Source organism: Rousettus aegyptiacus, unplaced genomic scaffold, assembly GCF_014176215.1.
Source record: "Rousettus aegyptiacus isolate mRouAeg1 unplaced genomic scaffold, mRouAeg1.p scaffold_m13_p_5, whole genome shotgun sequence".
In the NCBI taxonomy this organism is placed as follows: Eukaryota; Metazoa; Chordata; class Mammalia; order Chiroptera; family Pteropodidae; genus Rousettus; species Rousettus aegyptiacus.
Window position 1 is genome coordinate 83,875,097 of NW_023416308.1, and position 23,693 is coordinate 83,898,789.

Sequence of the window (23,693 nt, forward strand, 5' to 3'; positions counted from 1 at the left end):
GGGAGCCTTTGGATCTGATGCTTTGGCCCTGGACTGCTGAGACTAGATGTCTTCCAATAGGGAGATGATTGCTCCAGTTCCTTGGGAGAAAGGGGAAACCCCAAAGGCAAGCACGTGCAAAGAGTTCTCACGAGTCAAGAGAGAGCTGACCTGCCCGTGTCCCATGTTGCAGCCCAGAGTGGTTGGGAAGGGTGGTGCCGATGGGGTAGTATTTTCAAATCTCTTCTGTCCAGTCTCGGGAACCTGCCATTAGACCATTCAGGGGAAAATTGCAAACCAGACTTAGTTTTCCTTTAGATCCTAGGAAGAAGAGCATGCCTGGTGGTTGGCTACGTCAGCCACTCCTTCCCCTGTCCTCTCACTGCGGCCTTTATTCATCCAGGCCCGGGCACTTCCTAGGTACCAAGCCTTCATCACACCACTCTTTGCTGGCTTATTGTCCTGTCTCTGTCCTGAGAATATCCTGAGAGCAGAGGCCACACACTTAATGGAACCAGGGGGGCAGTCCTGAGTCACAGCTCCGAGCCTGGGCTCAGCAGTTAGGGAACCAAGTGCCCCACTTGGTAGCAGTATGGCCCTGAGCAAGTTATATAACTGCCTTGAGGCCAGTTTTTTTCCTTGTACAGGTGGGGAAGTGCAGTATTTACTTTTCAGGGCTGCTGAGTATTAACTGAGATTACATAAACAAAGCATTTAGAAAGATGCTTAGGAACAGTAAAATAAATAAATGAATGAATGCAAGCTGTTGTTAGTATTCTTATCTTTAGGTAGACTAGCAAACTCTCAAAAGATGTTAAAGGACTGCCCTAATTAGAAAAAGAAATCAACATCACTGAGCCCAGTTCTATACCAGACTTGGTGCTAGGCACGTACAGGATTGTTACTTTATTAAAATTCAGCATCCGCCCCATTTTACTGATCAGGAAGCTGAGACCCACAGAGGTAAAGTGAATTGTCAGAGAGAACAGAGCCACGTCGAGCAAGATCTAAATTCAGCTCCTCTGACACTGGCTCAGTTCCCATGTCCAGAGAAGCTTGAGGAGCAAGGCTCTCAAAAGAATGTCGGGTGGAGGGCGAGAGGCTCAGCCTTTCTCTGGGTAGCGAGCAGGAAGCACTTCCCTCAGTGTTGGTCTACTGTGGTGCTGCTAGTGACGGCTTCTTCCCAGCCTGTGGAAGCTTAAGAAAAGTCGTGCAAAACTCACTGTTTACCACTCTAATTGTGCAGTTTGGACATGAAGTGAAGAACATATCATGTGGAATGAATAAGAAATCAAGTGGCTCCTTTTTTTTTTTTTTTTCCCCGCCAAAGCTACAGGAGCGGCCCAGAGTTCACCATCACTCGGTGAAAGAGAAGGCTCCCACTGCGGCTCCAACTTCTGCGTGCCTAACATACCCCCACACTGAGCTGATGCATCAGGGCCACCAGCCCTGCTCTGTGTGTAGCTACCAAAAGGGCAATGGAAATTGGGCGCTTTCCAAAAGCAGGGTGGGAAGTTGGCTGGGTGCTCACCTCATCCAGAGCGGATCAACTCTAGGCTGATGACCACAGGCAGGTCCAATGGGTGACTGTGATGGAGAGGGAGCTCCGTGAGGGTCACCTGGGCTAGCCTTGTGGAAGCAGCCAGAATCTAGAGGAGGCAGTGGTAGGAGAGGAAGCGGCACTGGCCGTTAGCCTGCACTTCTCAGCCTTGAGCTCCTTCCTCACCTGGGCGGAGGATGCTCTTAGGTACCAACCATCTTACACTTACCATCTTACACCTACCACCTTGTTCTAGGCATGATAGGCCTGCACTTACCCTTTATTAGGGGTGGGACTTGAATATACCTTTATGTCTTTGGGTCAACATCTTTAAAGTGGGAAGAAGCTGGCAACACAGTTTTAAGATGAACTGACATATGGTAGTTGTTTAGGGAGAACGACATAGTAATTATATATATATACACAAATATATTATATAATGTATATTAGTAAACAAAAAATAATATAATAGTTAAGTAGCATTTACAATGAACTATGGTTTGTTTATAGATATTTAAGGTAAAGAGAAATTAAGTGTCTTGTCCTATACTTTTCTTACAGCTAATGAGTGGCGGGGCAGGGATTCACACCCAAGCAGCCCCCACTGGGGCTCAGCACAGGCAAGTTCTGTCCTTTTAGTAGGGCTGTAGGGGAGGAGTGAGACTACAGGCTGCATTAACAAAACAGTCTATTCACTTATCAGTCACCGACGGGCAGACACAGAGAGGAGTGAGTTCCTGAGCCCTGGGACGCAGGTAGGTACCTTGTCTTCATAGATGCTTCAAGCGGCAGCAAGAATGACGAGAGCCACTAAATCCTGTTTCTGGGGGCAACTGCTAGAGGTGGTTTTCTCTACTTGTCCCAGCCTCGAGTATCCCCCTTCTTCGCCCTTAGAGAGGCTGCCTTTGGGTATGACATAATAATACCTATAATCATGTTCTAAGCACTGGGCTAAGTGTTGTCACATACAGACCATCAGAGCCCTCACAATACTTCAGTCAAGTGTATATTGTTGTCCCAATTTTACAGATTAAGACATAACTGGGCGCTAGAGAGATTAAGTCACTTGCCGCAATCACATATGTAGTATGGGTAGAAGTGGGACTAGATCCCAGCCTTCCCTGACCCTAAACAGTGAATGCATTGTCACTGCCCTGGATTCTGGGGAGCAAAGACTGCCCCCTCAAATGACCACCCTAGCGCTGTGAGTGGAAGTGCCACAGGGAGGGGCTGAGCAGTGGCTGCCCAGAGGGTGTGCAGAAACAGCTCCCTGCATCACCCCTGAGGCACCACTCACTCTGCATCCTAAGGGAACAAGGGCCCTGGAATTATGTTAGGCTACAACTCAGAGGCCCATAAATCAAAAGATCCAAATTACCCTATGCGGATTAGGCCCAGAATAAATGCGGAGCTAAAGGAGACCAGCCAAATTTTCAGGGCTGGTTGAGGGTCCCCTTCAACTGCAACCTAGTCAGAGTCCTGCACTAACATCTGTCAGGAGGCACCTGGGCACCACAACCACACACAAGGAGTCACAGAGGGCACAATTCCATCCCATCGGAGCCAAGAAGTAAACTCAGGGAAGTTCTCCAAAACCTCACAGCCACTCAGTGCCTGGCACTCTGATTTATTTATAAATAAAAATCACAGGGAAGTGAATAAATCTCCCGAAGTTCACAGAGAGGCGGCTGATGATTTAATTCTTGGCCCACAAAGTATAAAACTTTCTGAATTGTCTCTGAGATGTTACTTGAAAGATCTGGGGATTCAAGCACAATCCGTGAGAGACCTCTAACGATCCGTGCATTGCCACTAGGAGGACTGCCAAACAGAAGGGGTGATGGCTTCACTATGACCCCGTGTGGGAATGGCAGTTTCTAGAGAAGTAGCAGAGAAACAAGCACATTTGTTCATTCATTTCTCTCTTGCTCCCTCTCTCTCTCTCCCCCCTCCCTCCTCCCTCTCTCTCTTTATGTGTGCATGTATGTACAGCCAAGTAAAACTTTAAAAAATGAAAAAGAAACCCCCTCCTGCAAATTCCAAAAAGCAAAGGTACCAAAGTCCATCTACGATTCCATACATTCCTTACTTTTATTAAATATACTATCTGATCTAACATGGAATTCATCTTGGGTAAAAATGGAATACTTATTTCACCGAATCTTTATACCCTGAGTCAAAAAGCACTTCCTGAAGCATAAAAGTGGCAGTTTCACTATTTCAACAACTTTAGAAGGAATTAAAGTCTCTTTCACCTTCCTTCCACAGCCAAGAATTTATCTTCTCACAGGAAAAGCACATTTTCGCCCCCTGCGTCTTTTACAGTCCAGAAGATTTAGGCGGCAAGAATAGGAAGAGTCCCCAGACACTGTCTTGTCCCGTCTCTCCTTTGCATGGGCGAATGAGAAGATGGTTTGCAAGTAGGTTGCAACATATGAATTGTAATTATCTAAGTGTCTGCTTCCCTCTCCAGACTAGGACTCCCCCAGGTCAGGGGCTTGAGCAAAGCTACCTTTGTCTGTTACAATTCTTGGCATAAAATAATACTCAATGCATGTTTCTTGAATGAGAAAATGAATGAATGGGAAAGTAAATGAGTGATTGACTAAATAAAGAGTCTGTGGGGAGACAGTACTGTTGTATTTTCCTTAGCGGAAGAAATTTTCCAGGCTGTTACACTAATTAGGGCTAATATTCTCAGTTATTTTGAGGATTGCTTGAAATCTGCTGCTAATTTAAATAAAATGGTTACGTTTATTCATTAATTAATTAGCATGCTTCCCCTCACTAATTTGATTAGTTGTACTATGCTTTCTCCTACGCAGGGCCTTCCCTGAGACCTGTGTATATCACTACTATATCAGAGTGAACTTTTAAAACAAAATTTAAGCAGAATCTCTCAAAGAGTTTAAACACAGATGAGAACACAGCCCCACTTTCTAGTCCGAGGTATCTTTGGGTCCCAAATGTCTTTGGGTAGGTCCTGCTGGGCCATGTGATAAGTTGCTCTACAAAAACCATTCTTATTACTAGACCAAATTTGTTTTTCAGGGGAAATGAAACTTTCTAAAATATAAGGACTTCCTAGAAGACAAGCTATCATATGTTTGATGAATGAATGAATGAACGAATGAAAATGAGGGAGAAACTGGAAGTCAAAACACAGGCATCCTTCCTGGTCCTGTCTTTGCTGGTGTGACTCAGGCAAGTTCACATCACCAGAAGCCATTTTCTTGGTTTCTTATTTGTCACAGGTGGAATTGATTCAGAAAATATCTAAGGTCATGTGGCAGAGACCAGGCTTCCTGGGCATACAGAAAACCTTAACTTCCCACATCCTCTGTAGTTAGGCAGGGCCATGTGACTAGCCCTGGGTAAAGAAATGTGAGAGGAAGTCACACGAAGCACTTTTCAGCCAAGACATGAAAGTCAGATCTCTAGTCACATTCTTCCCCTTTGAGGGTGTTTGTGCATTGAATTGTGTACCTCGAAAATTCATACGTCAAAGTCCTAACCCCCTAGTACCTCAAAATGTGATCTTATTCGGAAATAGGGTTGTTGCAGATGGCATTAGCTAAGTTAGGATGATGTCATACTGGAGTGGAGTGAGCCCCTAATCCAATAAGACTGGCAGCCTTATAAAAAGGGGGAATCTGGACAGAGACATGCACACCTGGAGAACGCCACGTGAAGTTGGAGTGATGCTGCCACAAGCCAAGGAATTGCCAGAAGCTAGGAGAGATGCCTGGAACGGATCCTTCCCTAGCGCCCTCAGGAGGAGCATGACTCTATTGATGCCTTGATCTTGGACTTCTAGCCTCCAGCACAATGAGACAATCAATTTCAATTGTTTAAACCGCCCTGTGGTCCTTGTTACAGCCATCCTAGGAAATAATATGGGAGATAGATGAACTCTGGCCAAGAACACACAGCCCATCTCCAGGATGACTCAGTCCACTCTGGCTTTCCCAGCTCACTGGGCAGGCCAGAGCAACAAATTCCTGTCACAGCAGAGTCCCTAAACTACCCTGTTCTGGGAAATGTGTCTGACCTGAGGATGGTCTCAAGTCTTCTTGCCTTTGTGCACTAAAAGCTGCGCACCTCAGCTGTGGGCCTGGTGGGAGAGGACAACTGGGACCCCCTGTTCCCAGTATAGCTCACTTACATAGGGTGCCACGGCTTTGGGGAATGGGGAGAGGAACCAAGTCCTTAAGATCTGCAGTAGCTCATATCAAAAGTGGATTTACAAAGTGTCAAGGGAAGGCTTGTTCTCAGTATTCCTGGCAATCACTGTGCAAACTCATAGATCCCCAGGCCAATTTCAGAACAAAAGAATTTGAAGTAAGAAGATTTTCAGAGCTGGCAGAGTTGGGCCTGGAGATGGCCAGTGCAGCTTTCTCATCTGCAGATAAGACGATAGGCCCAGACAGTACTAATCAATAGTGCTAGAGATCAGAATTGTCATTACCTTTGGGTAGAGCTATTGACCGAGAGCAGGAAGTTCCAAGGAAGCCCAGCTGGATGACGGGCTTCATCTGGGTGGTAAATCTACAGTGTCTACTAATGTAGAAACTCACTGAATTGTACTCTTTGTGCTTTAGTATAAAATTATGCCTCAATAAAAGAGTAAAACAAAATAAAGGCCCAAAGACAGTTAAGGTGATATCACAAATATGTGTGTGGAAAGATCAAGCCTAGGACTCAGGCTTGCCGATGCCCACATCGGGACAAGAGTTCATTACCCATTTCCCTACTCCACTGTGTTTTTGCTGCCATAGCAACTCAGTGATGCTGCAATAGTCTGTGGGTAGGCTTTGACCAGGGAAGAAACCCAAGGAACATGGCACACATGATCAAGGAAAGTCAGTCCAGTGTGAGTTGGAGCTAGAACCTTGAGGGTATTTAGGCTGAGTGAGGCTTAATGAGTAGTAATAATAATATTATTACTATAGCAATACTAATAGCTAACATTTATTGAGCACTTACTATATGCCAGGCAGTATTTTAAATACTTTACATGTACTAAATCCTCAAACAACCCTTATGATATTATTAATCCATATTTTACAAATAAGAAAATAGGTCCAGATTAAAATAACTAGAAAGTGTCGAAGCTGACATTTGGACTCAGGTGATCTGGCTCCCGTATCTATGTTCCTAAGTACAATACGGACTGTCTTATTTTGAACATTTGCAGCTGGCCGACTGGCAGGCTCTGCTCAGGACAACACCAACTATGCCACAGAGGAAACAGCCAACATTTGTCCAGTGGTCCAGAGAAGCACCAACCCTGTAGGTTGCCATATAGATTTATTAAAAGCAAATTCTCCCATTGTCTCCTGGATCATAAGTATTAAAAAGCAGAGAGGGAATTTACAAAAAGACCAAACTACTTGTGACCTGGCCACCTCGGTCCACATTCAGGAACAATGTGGGAATATTCTGAGCTGAAAATTTAGGTGCCCAACTGAATTAATAATCAGAGTAATGCAAATTAAAACCACAATGTAATACCTCTGTAAACCCACCACGATGTCTATAATTTAAACAGACAGATAATACCAAATGTTGGCAAGGATGTGGAACAACCAGAACTCTAATATATAGCTGGTGGGAGTGAAAATTGATACGACTAATTTGGAAAACTGTTTGACACTATATTAGTTGGGTCTGGCTGTCATACCACAGGCTGGGTGGCTTAAACAATAGAAATTTATTTTCACACAATTCAGTGAAGTCCAAGATCAAGGTGCCGGCCCATTCATTTTCCTGTAAGAGCTCTCCTCCTCCTCGCTTGCTAAAGATCACCTTCTTGTTGTGTCCTCACGTGGCAGAGAGAGTGATGGAGCTGTCTGGTGTCTCTTCTTATAATGACACCAATACTATGGGATCAGGGCTCTACCTTTATGACTTTATATATATCCTTAATAACTTCCTTGCTCCAAGTACGATCAGGATTATCAAATACTTCAACATATGAATTTTAGGGTGATACGATTGAGTCCATAGTATTCTGCCCCTGATCCCCCAGTCCTCAAATTCATTTCCTTCTCCCATGCAAAATACATTCATTTCATCCTAACATCCCCAAAGTCTTAACTCATTCCAGCATCAACTCTAACGTGTGAGGTCCATACATCATCTAAATCAGTTATGTGTGAGACTCGAGGTATGATTCATTCAGAGGCAAATTTCCTTTCAGCTAAGAATCCGTGAAATCAGACAAGTTATGTGCTTCCAAAACATGATGGTGGGGCAGGCAGAGGATAAATAATCTCATTCCAAAAGGGAGAAACTTTGAGGAAGATTGTGTTGATGGGTCCCTAGCTAGTCCCAAACCCAGCAAGGCAAATCCCATAAGATCTTAAAGCTCAAGAATAGTTCTCTTTGGTTTAATGCTCTGCCCTCCAGGCCTAGTGAGGTGGTGGCATAACCCCCATGGCTCCGCAGGGCTGCCTGCCTCTTTAGCTCTCTAAGGTGGTCCTGCCCAAGTTGCTTGCTGCTTTGGCCCCACCCTTGAGGCACTGGGCAGGGTCATCCTGGCCAACTGAAACCAGAGAGGCAGGCCCACCCTTTGAGGAAGCAGCCTTACCCCTGCCTGTGGTAGGAGTGGCAGCCCTGTCGATCTCTGAATCATCTTCAGCACCACTCTTACCTTTTCCCGAGTAACAGTGCCTGTTCACAACTGAATAGAGCTATGGTCCCATCATGTAGCATCCAAGAAGTACAATAGCCTTCCTTCATCCTGTCCTACTTTCTCTTTAGTTTTAACTGGCATTTCTTTTTCTGCCTTCTGCTGCTGAGATGTCTGAATAAGTTCATGAGTCCCATCCATCCCTAATCTCTTAGTTAAATGGCTGTTGTCACACTCCTAGTGTTCTCTTCAGAACGAGCTTTCTCATTTTTTACAATATGGCTAGGCTGAGAATTTTGCAAATATTCCAGTTAAGGTTAAATAAAGTCATAAGGGTAGAGCCCTGATCTAATAGGATTAATGTCCTTTGAAGAAGCAACATCAGAGAGCTTGCTCATTCTCTCTCTTCTTGTGAGGACACAGCTAGAAGGTGACCATCTACAAGCCAGAAAGAGAGCTCTCACTGGAAACCAAATCATCTGGCATTTTGACTTAGACTTTCTAGTCTCCAGAACTATGGGAAAATAAATTTCTGTTTAAGACACCCAGCCTGTGGCATTTCGTTACAGCAGCCCTAGCAGACAAATATAGGCAGTGTCTGCGAAAAGTGAACATATGTCAACCCTATGACTCAGTGATTCGACTCCGAGGTATAAATACAAAAGAAATGATTGTATGTGTGCAACAAAAGACATGAACAGAGATGTTCGCAGCAGTAGTATTTGTAATACTCCTGAACTGGCAATAGCCCAAGTGTCCATCAACAGTAGAACATGTAGTGAATATGGTATATTCATAAAATGAATAAATACATAGTAATAAAATGAGCAAATTACAGCTTCGTGTAACAGCATGGGTGTACTTTACAAATATAATGAAGAAAGAAAAAGCCAAAATGAGAAAGCATACACCCTGTGATCCTATTTAAATAGAATTCAAAATCAGGCAACAATGCTCTTTTTCTTGATCTGGGTACTGGTTACACAAGGACGTTTGTTTTGAAAATCCATTAATCTGTATATTTATAATTTATCTATTTTATGTACATATGTTACATGTCAATAGAAGGTTTACATAAAAATAGTCACCATTAGAAATGTCACACCATCGAAGAAGGAGTTGCTCTTCTGTGCGGTGTGGGGATCGTGTGATCCGCTGACCTCTGACTGACCAGTCAGCGATGTCACAGCAGATCAGTCACAAAATGAACAAGGTGGTGGAGATTACAGTGGACAATTTCAGGAAGTCTCAGCACAGTACACCAGGTAACACATAGTACACTGGGTGACACACACATCATGGTATCCTTCACTCTTGTGTTTAGGCAGGTAACAACTCTTTTAAACACTAGTTTGTAATTGCACAGATATACCTATCTTCTAAACTAAAATATCTTTTTTTTTTTTTTTAAACCACTGTGTACTTTTGGAGTTAAGTAAACTCTGAAAATGTTGTTAAGTCAGAACAACTATGTCAGTTATGACGTTCTTGGTCAGTGACTGTCCAACTGTACTTCGTTGAATAAACCATTTCTCTGGCCTGTGTCCTTGACATCCTCTTTGGGTATCTGAAGCCCAGGCTACGAATGAAGAATATTTTTAGGATAATATATTTTCCCAGAAACTATCCTTCATGCTCTACCAGGAGAAGGTCACAGGAGCCAGAAGAGTCCCAAGGCTATAAATTTTGGCCCTGGCTGTTATCTACTAAAGGGTAGAGGCTGAAGGCTATGAAATAGCACTCTGAAGGGACCCCGAGGTGTCTGGGAGCTTGGGGGAACCCAGGGTTTCCTCCTGTTACGGAAAGGCATGACTGTCAGAACCAGGACTGATTTAACCATGGTCTCTCTCCAAAGGAGGCAGGCATTCCTCGTTAGAAATTTATCACCTTCCCTGCTTCCCAGCCAGAGGATCCTGGCATGCCAGCATCTGCTCCCCCAGGCTCTTTCCGAGGAAGACAGATATGACTCTCCTCTTTTGCTCATTGGGATACTTCGTAATGAAAGGTCCCAGACTCCTGGGCACAGAGTCGCCATGCAGAGTTTAGCTATCCCTCCCCACACCAGACACACATGTGCACACCCCTGGTGTGGGGAGCTCTCAGAGCACTCACCTGGGGTGTCATCCCGTGGCAGATGTACACAATGGGAACGTTCTCTGTGTCCGGACCCTGATCAAGACACAAATCGGTCTTCAGGGAGTTCTGCAACTGAACACCAGGGGAGAGGCAGCCACACCGAAGAGAAAAGAACAGAGAAACAAACGCATTAAATCAGGAGAAACAAGCCTTCCACTGAGACAAGCTTCATTTCCATAATCGGCCCAAGGCCCCTTGAATACTATGGAAACCAACAAGCACCAGCTTTTGCTTTGCATAAAGGTGCTGAGGGAAGAGCAGACCCTTTAAAGGAGAAGCATTAACACGTTAAACAGCAAGCTGGGTTTGGGGAGCTGAGACAGTCTAGGTAAAAATAAAATATGCACACACAAGAAGGTGCTGGGTGGCACAAGGGCCTTCAGGCGTCCCAGGAAAGAAGTCTTTGTTCTCGAGGGTTGGGAGAAGTGGATGACATGTTAGCTGTTTTGGGGCCTGGGGCGAGGCCCCTCTGCCTCCTGTGGGTCCAGCAGTGGTTGGCCAGGTCCCAGCTGAGGCCCAGCTGCTGATGAGGCTTCTCCAGAGTGGGTGGTCTGGCAGGTGAATAAGAGAGAAGAGGGCCAGCGTAGGAGAAGAGAGAGGTAACTCACCCTCACCTATAGGCACATGGCAACTAATAGAACAAATGTGCTGGCCACTAGAATTGTGAGGCCATTTAGATTGGGTGTGGGAGATCTGTTGGGCCATGGGCAAGCAGAGAAATGCAGCTGTGAGGAAGGAGTAGATAAAGCACGTGGCCAATAGAATTAGAGACCAGGGATCATCCTGCCCCTGCTATGGTTTTAGTGGCCTCCCAGCTCGAGTGCCATGTCCAGCTGTACTTTGGTTCCTGTGTTCATAAGAGAGTTTGTGGTATCTTTACCCACCTTAACTCAAACTAGCTTATGTATTTCTTCTTAGCAAGCGAAGCACTTTGTTTAGACTAGAAAGCTGGAGATCAGACTCCAGAGGGAGACCTGGACAATGGGCCACAGGTGGGTCATTTATTGGAGAAGGCCGGAGACAGGCAGGGCCTGAGCTTTGGAAGTCCTGATTGATTGCCGCAGGAATGCAAGAGACCAATTAAAGGTGTGAAATGGAACAGAGGTACATATGTGCTCTATGCGTACCCTGTTCTTGATAGGGGATAAGGTACAGGATCACATTCTTTTCTCTTGAGCTTCCTTTCCTTCACTGAGTGATAGCAACTAAATCTCAAACTTGTGGTTTAGAAGTTCTGAAGAAAGATGAACATGTGTTAGTTCCCTAGACAGGGCCCCAGCAGCATCTATGCAGCAAATCCTCTATGATAAACCAACTACTTGGCTGGCCCATGTGGGAGGTAAACATGCAAATACTCTAGATTTCTCCTGCAGCCTGTGGAAGAGTGGGGGTCACATGTGAAGCCGAGCACTGTAACCCATTAGTGAGGCCTGCTAACTGCTCCTGCAAAGAGAAAGATCCAGAGACCCCTGATGTCAGACTTGGTTCTCCCTGGGATCGCAAAGCCAGCCTCTGAGTGAGGGGGTGGCTGGTGCTTTGGATGAAGTCCGCTTTGGCTGTGTCATCTCCCCCATTAAGCAGGTGGAAGAGACAGGCTGGGATGGAATCTTGACTCCAGCTGTGTGGTCTTGGACAAAGCAACATAGCTCCTTATCTGTTTTATTCTCTATCATGTAGAGATAACAGTGCCAACCTCACAGGGCTCTTATGAGGATGAAGGGAAAAAATACACGTGCTTAACTCAGGGTCTGGCAAATAGCAAATGTGCAATAACTTTTAGATGCTACTATTACTGCTGTAATCTTCCTTAAAGCCATTCAGGGAAACTAGCTTTTGTGACTGCATCTATGTGCCAGGTGCCACTGAAGTGCTTTCTAGGTGTTATCCCACTTAATCCTCAACATAACCCAGCCAGTCGGTAATGTCAACTCTTTAAGGGTGAAGGAAGTGTGCTACAGTAAGGAACTCTGCCTCCCCTATCCCCACTGTGCGGATGCTCTGTGTAGGTCTTCTCTTTGCCCGACTAAATCTTCTTCTTCCTTTGGTTCTCAGCTTCTCTATCACTCTGCAAGCCTTTCCTGACCCAAGTTGGGTGCGAGGCCACTGTTCTATGATTCACTAACACCTCCATTTTTCTTTTTGCAGCACTTAACATACTGTATTCTTGTTGCTTCTTCACTTGCCTATCTCCTCTATTAGTCATCAGACTAGGTCTCGGTCTTTCTCATGGGCCAGCTCTGGCACATAGCAGACAGTAAATGCATGCGGAATGAATGAATGAATAAAATAAACAAATGAATGGCATCATAGTTGGACAAGTGGTAGAACTGGAGTTTATTTGTCTCTAAAGCCAAAGCTCTTTCCATCACGTAAATGGCAACAATCCCAAGACTGAAAGGTGCCCCATGAAATGGTATGACTCTAACCTTTAAGGTTTTGCAAATTGTTGCGGTTATACAGCGATTAAGTAGCAAAGCTAATACTCAGAAGCCAGGCATGCCTGCTTCCAGATGCTGCTCCATTTCTACTGTTAGCACCAGAGCTGGAATTAATCCAAAGCCACTCCATCTCCCTGACGTGGAACTCAATGACCCAGGGGAAACCCATGGCCACACGACAGGGTCCACAGGCTCTTCAGCCTGCAGGAGTCATAATGGGACCTAAGAGTGAATTAATGGACTGGCTTATATAGACTCGACCCTGGCCTGACTGACAGTCCTAAATGGTTGTTTGACCTGAGCAAGGTAGTTTAGATATGGGTTGGGAAGGGAAAGGAAAAAAGAAACTCTACCCCTGAGAAGACACCCAGTCTCTCCATTTCAGAATAAAAAATAATCACAAGAAAGAGCGTTTCAGTCCCAGCAAACCCTCTGGCTCTTGCCGCTGCCTCTCTTTGCCCATCTTTTTCCCTATTGCCCTGAATAAGAGTTCATTATGCTCCTTGACAAGGGAACGTGTCTCTGCTCACGTCAGAGCCCAGCCTGTAGCGGAGGCAGGAACGGGTGGGAGGCCGGTCGGCCCTGAACAGTGGCTGGCAGGTGAACGTGCAGTGGGTTGGAGACCGCCGCCCACCCAAGGGATGGCCAACACAGCTCAGGCCTCTGGGACGACGAGCAGATGGCTTTTCAGTGCAACAGAGTGTAACAGTCCCAGTTGCAGACTCGAACAGATCTAGATCACGACCTTGTATATGCCACTTGCTGTTTGACCAACCTAAGGCTTCTGGGTGTGGCGGTGCGAGGGCTCTGTGGTGAGCCTGCTGTACGTGTTCGTAAGAGTGCACCCTTTTGCATGGAAGACAACAGTGCCTTTGGCCGAGACCCAGAATCGCTATGGCCGCATGCACACACCTGCACTGTTATTGCTCTTCCTGCATCTCTGGCTGAGTTTGGCTAATACTGTTTGGCTACAGCTGACAGCTTGGTGAGAATGTGAACCTAGAAGCTTGCCCTGGCTCACAGTGGCTTTGGCCAATAGTTTCTCTGGAGCCACAGCAGCCTAATTATTCTTTTTTGACTGGGTCCAACAATGGCCAAGCAGCACACACAACTTGGTGTGGTCAGAGTGTGGTGGCACCAGCAAGAGCTGTGTCCTCAGGATGGTTCTTGGGAGATGGATGGGGCTGATGGGCACCTCACAAGTCCGGTGTGTTTCCATGGTGATGGCAGGACATAGAGTCTCAGGTAATAGCTGGGCAGCACCAGCAGAGGAGTTTTTGACAACCAATGTATACCAGCCTGAGAAGCGGAGAGGCAAGAGAACCCTGGGCATTTCTCTCAGGACATGTCAACCATGCCAGGGGGACTCTTGTGGCAGGGCATGACCCCCTCCTACATGCTGGCCTTTGGAGAGGGGGTGGGGAGAGTTCCCAGGATCTCAGCTGTCCGCTTTAGAATCCTAGGATGTTAAAGTTGAAAGGCTCACAGAAAACTCTGCGGCCAACCCTTCCGCAAGGATTCTTCCCCTCCCAGGGGTGCTGTGCTCCTTACATTTCTGCCTTAAACTCAGTTCTGACCACAGGTCATCAAAGGAAGAGGCCTCAGTGTTTCCTTCAACTTTCGAACCTGGGATGTTGAGCTGGCCTGAGGGAACACTCTCAAAGGGAGGAGTTGAAGTGATAGCAGCAGCTGATGTTTTGGACTCGGTGTCACTGCTGATTACCAGTGTGAACATAGGAGAGTCACGTTGCCTCTCTGTTTTCCCATCGTCGTAACATGGGGGGTAAACTAGGTCACCCTAGGGATGGGTAGTTTTGAGGGCTTAACTTTCAGCAGAAAAATTTTACATGTTCAGCAAAACACAGGTGAGGTATCCAAAAATCAATTAGGCGTCATTTAAAATACCATAAGAATTTATAGTCCTGCGGATACTGGAAAAATGGGAGAGTTTATCACATTCGAAGAATTTTAACCTTAGGTAGAAAATATATTTATATATCTTAGACTTTCTTCTACCCTGTGAGGACAGTATTATTTCCCCCCATTTGCCATATGAGGAAACTGAGGCCCAGAGACATTAGGATGTTTGCCCAGGAAGTGTTCTGGTCAAGACTGGAACCAGGTCCATGTGGATCTTACCCCTGTGCTCTGCCTCTCAATGTTGCTGCCTCATTAAAAGGAAATGCTCTAGGCCAATCAGCAAGTGGTACTAAAACATCTCTCAAGATACAGCAAACTTGAGGAGGTTATATTTCCCAGAAGTCCTTCCCAGGATGCTCTGTACATGAGGGGAAGGCAGAATCCCCTTGGGTGGGGAGGCAAGCAGGCTGGCTGACAGCAGCTCCAGCGCCCACGCTTGGGGAACAGCGGGTGTTTGTTATCTGCCTTACCGTCTCAACCTAACTTCAGGTTTTTGTTTTGTTAAGTGAAATATGCAGGTTTGGGGCTAGAGCTGCATTGCTTAGGACTGTAAAGGAGAGACCAAGCTTCTCTCTTAAGGAAATAGAGGGCTCAGGGCTATGAAAGCAAGGCTGCGTCACACGCAGCTCTGGACACTAGCCCCTTGCCACAGGTCTACCGCAGCATCCACGTGGGAGGCTGAGGGGCTCCTTCCTGCCTTTCCGCTGACTCTCTTTGATCTCGCTCTCTGTCTGTGACTGAATGACATCCCGAGGGGCTGGCTCCTTACCACCCCGTAGGCAATGATGTCCGAGTACATCCTCATCTCTGGGTACACGCTGACCAGGTACCACCGGAAGGTCTTGCACTGCAGCTGTTTCCTCAGAGCCTTCCTTGCAGTGATGTCCCCGATGTCGATCCCTGAGTCCTGTACGGGGATGAAAATGCAGAGCTGCAGCCACTCCCGGGGCACAGCTTCACCCCGTACCTCCCCGCCAGGGTTCCTGGAGCCCGTCTAGTGAAGGGATGACCTGGGAACCTAACTCATGCATTTCCCCACAGGCACCTTAACCCCATAACTGTTCCCACTTGGACTGTGAAACACACGGTCAGCATTGATGGGGATTGTCATCAAAGGCTATTGAAAATGAAGATGGCAAACCCTTAATTTTTAAACAAAATCCTGCAGTCTGGGTATAGGGAAAAGAAGTGGGAAGAATATAGTTTGCATAAGGTTTTCCCTACCTCAGGAGGTAAGCTGAGATTCTGAGTTGGGGGTGGAGAGGAAGGTGGAAGAGAAGAGTCAAAGATGGAATAATTCTAATTTTAATGCAATTCCTAACAATCACGACAGCGAAGGCCTCTATAAAAATGTGCTAGGCTCTGTTCTCTATGAGACAGAGACATGTATGTTTATATTTACTTACTTAGATTTATTCATATTCATGTATACTGTCCCATTTAAACCTATGAAGTAGCATTACATAACCCTCATTTTACAGATGAGTTGAGACAAAGAGAGGTTCAGTGACCTCTTTGGTGACTTGCCCAAGTTCTACAGCTAACAAAAGGAGCTGACAGTTGAGCCCAATCAACCAGGGTCTGGAGTTTGCACTTTTAACCTTGCCCTGTACATCGGCAGGGGCCTGCCCTTCTGCCTCCTCAGACCAAGTCCCTGGAAGAGTAAACTCTCTCTTTAAGCCCGGAGGTCTTGGCAGACAGAATACATGTGTCCCTCACGTCACTGGTTATCAGAGAGGTGGCCCAAGAGCCAGCAAGGGGCAGCGGGCAGGCAGTAGTAATGGAGACATGAATGTGTCCTTGAGTGAGAGGGAAAGAGGAGGCACCATGTTTCTTGTGGTCCCAGAGCAGAGTGGAGAGAATTGAGAGGCCCTGGGCCTGCACACCAGCTGCCGAACAGGGCACAGAATCAGCTGAGAAAGAGCGATGCCACAGCAGAGAATGGTGAGGGGTCCCTCTAGCTGGGGATCAGATAGAGACCAGGATATATCTCATCAGACAGCAGCCCAGAGTGGAGGCAGGGGCAAAAGGGAAGTACAGCTCTCCCACTGACACTGCTGGCCATGGAAACTCCTGGTTCTAGTATCAGCTCCAAGGTCAAGTTACCTGGGTTGGGAGGATAGTAAAATTGACAAAGTTTAAGTCTGAAATGTCTTGATAAAAATCACAAGAGTGGCTGCTGCATGTATCTGGATATGATCAGAAGTTTTCGATATCAGACAATGGGGGCTTGAGTAAAAACAAAACATAGATATAGAAGAAATACATTTATTTTTGCCCAATAGAGTTCAGGTAATATAAAAATTAAAACCTGCTGCAGCCTAGAGGTTTAAGTTCCAGACGCTTAGGGAGCAATTTCAGTGAAGACTTATCTTTTGAGTACTTCTTGATGACCCCATCTATGATTTGACCACTCTCTGCTCCTTCCTATAGCCCTCCCGGCAACTGCTAGTTGGCCTTTCTCTGCTGGACTCCGGCTCCGTTATGATCAGGAAACATGTTTGACTGACTTCTGTGCCCCTGGCCCAGCACTACACCTGAACTATATTGAGCTTGAGATGAGAAAATATTTATGAAGTGGTGAACAGAGCAACTGGCAATAAACGTAACCCGTTCACTCCCCACCCCCACCCCAAGGGATCTGTTAAGTATTAGCCCTTTAAACTTCTCTGCACTTTATCCTTATACCACAAAGCTATTTGCCTGGACCCAGGCCTTCCCCCTTTATGCTATAATTGCCTTTATCTGATGACAAATTAACACTGTGTCTCAGCTTTTACTGGGAGTCACTAGAAGAATTTGTCTCAAGACAGTCTCTGTGTTTTCTTAAAGGTCTGAGTTCCCATAGAAAAACTTTCTTTTTTTCACTTGGGATCAAGGGAAAGTTTGTCTCTCTCCTTATGATCTATTTGAAGGTGGGAGGGACATAATCCATCAGGGCTCCATCTGTACTTTAACTTCGAAGAGACTCAAGAATCAGAGCTTTGTTCAGCTTATATTTTTGGATATCATGATCCTGTCTTCTTCCTGTCTGTTAATTGACTTGTGCCTTTCCGTTTTTAACGGTTCAGCACTTCTATATTGTGTGTTTACTGTAAATTGCACCAACCTCTTTTTCAGAGGGGGGACAGACATTGATAAATAAGCAAATTTTCTCAGAGAAGGTCACTTTGGCCCTTATTATTAGAAAACAATAAATGTATCTTCTCCCTTTGCTAAATATTTAACGGAGTAGGTTAAATTGTGTGGTCCCCTAAATTTGTGTTTACCTAAACCTCTAAATGTAACCTTATTTGGCAATCGAGTCTTTGTAGACAGAATTAGAGAATTTGAGATGAAAGAATTCTGGATTTAGGGTGAACCTAAATCTTTATAAGAGAAAGGAGAGGGAGGTTTGGACACAGAGAGACACAGAGACAGAGGCAGAGTTTGGAGTACTATCTACAAGTCCAGGAACATCGGGAGCTTCCAGAAGCTGGAAGAGGGAAGGAAAGATCCTCCCCTAGAGCCTTCAGAGGGAGCAAAACTCTGCCAGCACCTTGATTTTGGGCTTCCAGCCTCTGGACTGAGAGAGAATAAATTTCTGTTGTTTTAAGTCACTCAATTTATAGTAACTTGTTTTGGTAGCCCTAGGAAATAATATCGTTAGCATACACAAAACTGTCCAGTATATAACACCAAATTTAATAACCTATAAGAAATGGACTAGTACTTAGAAAAATACAATCTTCCTAGGCCGAATCAAGAAGATCTGGAAAATCTAAATAGATGGATCAGCAGTATGGAAATTGAAACCATCATCAAAAACCTACCAAAAAGTAAAAGTCTGGGAACAGATGGCTTCACTAGTGAATTCTACCAAACATTCAAAGAGGATTTAATACCTATTCTCTTCAAACTCTTCCAAAAAATCAAAGAGGAGGCAATACTCCCCAGCTCATTTTATGAGGCCAATATTGCCCCAATACTAAAACCTGGTAAAGATAACACAAAAAAAGAAAACTACAGACCAATATCTTCCATGAACACAGATGCAGAAATCCTAAATAAGACACTAGCGAAACAAATAAAGCAATATATTAAAAAGATTATACGCCATGATCAAGTGGGCTCCATCCCAGAGGCACAGAGATGGTTCAATGTACACAAATCAATTAATGTGATACACCAAATAAACAAATTAAAAAACAAGAATCATATGATCATATCAATAGATGCAGAAAAATCCTTTGACAAGATACATCACTATTTATGATCAAAACATTTAACAAAATTGGTATAGAAGGGAAGTACCTTAACATAATAAAGGCCATAAATGACAAACCCTTAGCCAACATTATACTTAATGGTGAAAAACTAAAAACCTTCCCTCTAAGATCAGGAACAAGGCAAGGCTGTCCACTATTGCCACTGTTATTCAATATGACATTGGAGGCCTAGAGAGTACAATCAGACAAGAGAAAGATATAAAAGGCATCTAAATAGGATACGAAGAAGTCAAACTGTCACTGTTTGCAGATGGCATGATTCTCTATATAGAAAACCCTAAATACTCCGCAAGAACACTACTAGAAACAATAAGCAAATACAGTAAAGTCTCTGGATACAAAATCAATGTTCAAAAATCCATAACAGTCCTATACTCGAATAATGAAGTGTCAGAAAAAGAAGTAGAAAAAATAATTCTTTTTACAATTGCACCAAAAGGAATTAAATACCTAGTAATAAATTTAACAAAACATGTGAAGGACCTATATAATGAAAACTACAAGACTCTATTAAAAGAAATCGAAGAAGATACAAAAAAAAATGGAAAGATATTGTGTGTTCTTGGATTGGAAGAATCAACATAGTTAAAACGACCATATTACCTAAAGCATTATACAGATTTAATGTAATCCCCATCAAAATCCCATTGGCATTTTTTAAAGAAATAGAACAAAAAATCATCAGATTTGTATGGAACACAAAAGACCCTGAATTGCCAAGGCCATCCTGAGAAAAAAGAACGAGGATGGAGGCATCACCCTGCCCAACTGCAAATTATACTACAAAGCGACAGTAATCCAAATGGCATGGTATTGGTAGCAAAACAGACACATGGACCGGTGGAACAGAATTGAGAGTCCAGAAGTAAACCAATATTTACATGGGCAAATAATTTGCAATGAAAAAGCCAAAAACATACAGTGGCGAAAGGAAAGCCTTTTAAATAAATAGTACCGGGAAAACTGGAAAGCCGCTTGCAAATGAATGAAACTGGACTGTTGTCTATCACCACACACCAAAATTAAGTCAAAATTGATGAAGGACCTGAATATAAGACCTGAAAAAATAAAATGCATAGAAGAAAACATAGGAACTAAACTCAAGGACCTTGGACTTAAAGAGGATTTTATGAATTTGACCTCAAAGGCAAGGAAAGTAAAAGCTAAAATAAATGAATGAGACTACATCAAACTAAAAAGTTTCTACACAGCAAAAGAAACCGTCAACAAGGTAAAGAGACAACCATCAGAATGGGAAAATATATTTGCAAGCAACACCTCTGATAAGGGCCTAAGATCCAAAAAGAACTCATACAGGTCAACAACAACAACAACAACAAAAAGATCCAATCAAAAAATGGGCAGAGGACCTGAACAGACACTTCTCCCTAGAGGACATACAGATGGCCAACAAATATATGAAAAGATGCTCAACATAGCTAGCTATTAGGGAAATGCAAATCAAAACCACAATGAGATATCATCTCACACCTGTTAGAATAGCTATAATCAACGGGACAAGTAATAACAAATGTTGGAGAGGATGTGGAGAAAAAGGAACCCTCATACACTGCTGGTGGGACTGCAAATTGGTACAGCCACTATGGAAAACAGTATGGAAGTTCTTCAAAAAACTAAGAATTGATCTACCATATAATCCAGCAATCCCTCTACTGGGTATTTACCCCAAAGACTTCAAAATTATACACGAAAAGTTATTTGTACACCGATGTTCATTGCAGCACTGTTCACAGTGCCCAGGACATGGAAGCAACTGAAGTGTCTCATGATAGATGATTTGCTAAAGAAGCTGTGGTACGTATATACAATGGAATATTACTCAGGCATAAAAAGAGATGAAATACTGCCACTTGTGACAACATGGATGGACCTCGAGCTAATCATGCTAAGCTAAATAAGCCAGATGGAAAATGTTGAAAATCACATGATATCAGTGAACCACAGACTAGTGGTTACCAGAGGGCAGGGGCGGGGGAGGAGGGAGGAGGTAGGCAGTTAAAGGGGGTCAAATATAGGGGGATAGGGGGAGGATGAAGTGGGTAAAGTGGATCAAATATATGGTAGCTGAAGGAAACTGGACTTAGGGCGATAAGTATACAATAGAATATACAGATGTCAAATTATAATGTACACCTGAAAATCATATAATTGTATTAACCAATGTTACCCCAATAAACTTAATAATAAAAAAAGCTGCCTGGCATTCCTGCCTGTGAGTACAGCCGCATAATTTCTTATAGCTGAACCTAAAGAAGGGCCATGACCTAAGCACCATACTGCATCATCCCTGGCATTCAGCCTGTCTTCAGGCAAGAGGAAGCAGGAGCGGGTCTAGAGTTAACGAACCCCGTGTGAGAAAATATCGATGCTTTGGTGCAGACTGACTTTCTGCTTGTTGATAAGCATAATGATCTTCAATTAAAGTAGTAGGATCCAAGAGCTGGAGGCTTCTCTGGCCTTCCTAAAGCTTGGGACCAAATGGGGTAAGGGAACAGGTGAGTCAGCTCTCTTCAGTGCAACCGCCCGGAAGGACTCAACATAGAAGGCAGCAAGGGAGGATGACTGCCCATCAAGGGCATTTCAAACCTGGGGCACGGATGCAGAGAGCATAAGCAATATTCAACAAGAGCTAACAGTTACCTGGTGCTTTCTTTTTGCCTAGCGTTAATAAAAGTCTTTATATCTGTTAACTTATTTAATTCTCAAGGCAGCCACTGGGCAGGGTTGTAAGGTTCCAAGTCCACATTTGCATTTGGGATGCTGCAGACGAAGAGTTAAGTAAATAGAAATGACATGCGCCTTTGACTGAGCAGAAGGTACAGTATTGGGATGTCGCCATATCAAGGGCAGCTGGGAAAACTCCTGGGGAAACATGGAGGCATGTAGCATCCACACTTCCTCTCTCTTCTTTCTTTTCAACTCATTTTTACTGAGTACCTAGTACATGTCAGGCCCTGTCCTAAGCACTGTGCAAACAAACAGGACGAAGTCACGGTCTGCTTGAGAGTCTAGACAATCTAACGAGAAAACAGACTCTCTGCACACACAGCGTGAGGCATGGAGGGAAGAGAGAAGGCTAAGGGGCAATAGGGGAGGGGCCCTTGTTCCATCTCCTGGTGTGAGGTGGCTGAGTTAGTGGGGAAGAAGATGTGAGAAGTCAAGAGAGGCTTTCTGGCATAGGTGATGCTGAAGATGAGTCTAGAAAGGTGATCAGGATAAGCTAAACAAGTGTTACCTTGATTGCCTAAAACCAGCATCCGGAGAGCTTTTTACAGATTTTGGCAATACTACACAACTACCCATCAGAATCTCTGAGGATGGGACTCAGCATCATTATCTCTTTAAAGCTCTCCAAGTGATTCTGATGCAGATTTGCCTTTAAGAGGCACTGACCAAGGGAGAAAGGGATTTTGTACACACGGCCAGCAGATTCATTTGTTATATGCATTAGAGATGTTTTACTGAGCTCCGACCATGTGCCGCTCACCACGACTTATGCTTGGTATGACGGCACAAAAATGAATAACACGATTTATCTTCAGGGAGCCCATGGTCCAGTGCAGTGTTTCTCAGCCCTGGACGGACACAGAACTTCCTAGGAGTTTTCCGCAAAAGGATCCCTGGTCCCCTTCCAAACCAATTAAGTCATAATTTCTGGAGCTGGAGCTCAAGCGATTTTTGAGTCCAGCCAGATTTGGGAGCCACTGGTCTAATGAGGGAAAAAGACTTCAGAAAACAAAACATTCTTTTACAGAGTGGTGATGCAATGACCGAGACATGCATGTGAACGGGGGCATTCTCCCCAGCCGGGGCTGGCTTCCCAGAGGAGAGATCACTGGAGTTGAGTGTAAAACGATGGGGGCGAACTGGTAAGGGTGGAGGCTGGGGAAGAGGTCTAGGGTAGGGAATTCCAAGCAGAGAGAACAAATTTAGCAACACACAGAGGTAAGAAACAGCATGGGATGGACAGGGGGCTATGGGAAGTTCATTCCCACAATCCAGGCAATTCATAGATGCTCCAAAAGGTGGAAGAGGTGGGCAGAGAAGAAAACTTAGATCCATGCCAAATGCTGGACTTTATGCCTCATCTTGCACACAGTGGAGAATCATTTGAAAATTTTAAGTAGAGCAATGACAGGGTCGCTGAGAGTTTTTTAAAGATACATTTTGGTAGTGTGGAGAATGGATTTGAGGGAATAGACTTGAGCTGAGAAAACCAGGTGCATGGAGACTGTTGCAGAAGAAGAGACAAGGCCTGACCTTAGACATGAGAGGAGGTAGGAATGGCGAGGAGAGCTTGGGGAGGGACTGGGACTGGGCTTGAGAGAGAGGAGGATTAAAATAAGATGCTCGGTTTCAAGCTCATCTGTCTGGGCATATGGTAGTATCATGAACTGAGAAGGAGTATAAGAACAGGAGCACATTTGGGGGTCAGGGGAGATGTCCTCACTTTTGGTCAGATTCAGTCTGAAGTGCCTATGGGAACATCCAGAAGAAGCTGTCAGCTTTAAGTCTGAAGCTAAAGGCAGAAGTCGGGGGCTAGAGATCATAATCAGGAAGTCGCCAACAGAGAGGTGGTTGTAGAATCCAAGAGGAGAGGGGACTTTCCAGGGAAATGGTGTAATATGAGAGTGGCGGGCCACAGTTGGATCTATGGGGAGCACTTACATGTCCGGTGGAGGTGAGAGCAGCCTGAAAGGAGTTAGGACCGATTGGAGAGGGATGAGGACATTCCGGGGTGTGGAATCATAGAGCCA

At 44.7% G+C, this 23,693-nt stretch overlaps 1 protein-coding gene across 3 annotated transcripts in view; it reads right to left on the bottom strand.

Annotated features, from left to right (window-relative positions):
• The window catches only part of GALNT18 (polypeptide N-acetylgalactosaminyltransferase 18), a 308,997-nt gene that overhangs the window by 28,827 nt on the left and 256,477 nt on the right, over positions 1-23,693 (bottom strand). For 2 of the 3 annotated variants that reach the window (XM_016135450.2, XM_016135449.2), the window contains exons 8-9: positions 15,417-15,554; positions 10,266-10,361 (exon numbers count right to left, since the gene is read on the bottom strand). In XM_016135450.2, coding sequence (XP_015990936.1) covers positions 10,266-10,361; positions 15,417-15,554 — 234 coding nt within the window. Of the gene's footprint in view, positions 1-1,301; positions 9,733-10,265; positions 10,362-15,416; positions 15,555-23,693 lie in introns of those variants that run through there. The other variant, XM_016135451.2, reaches the window with a different exon arrangement.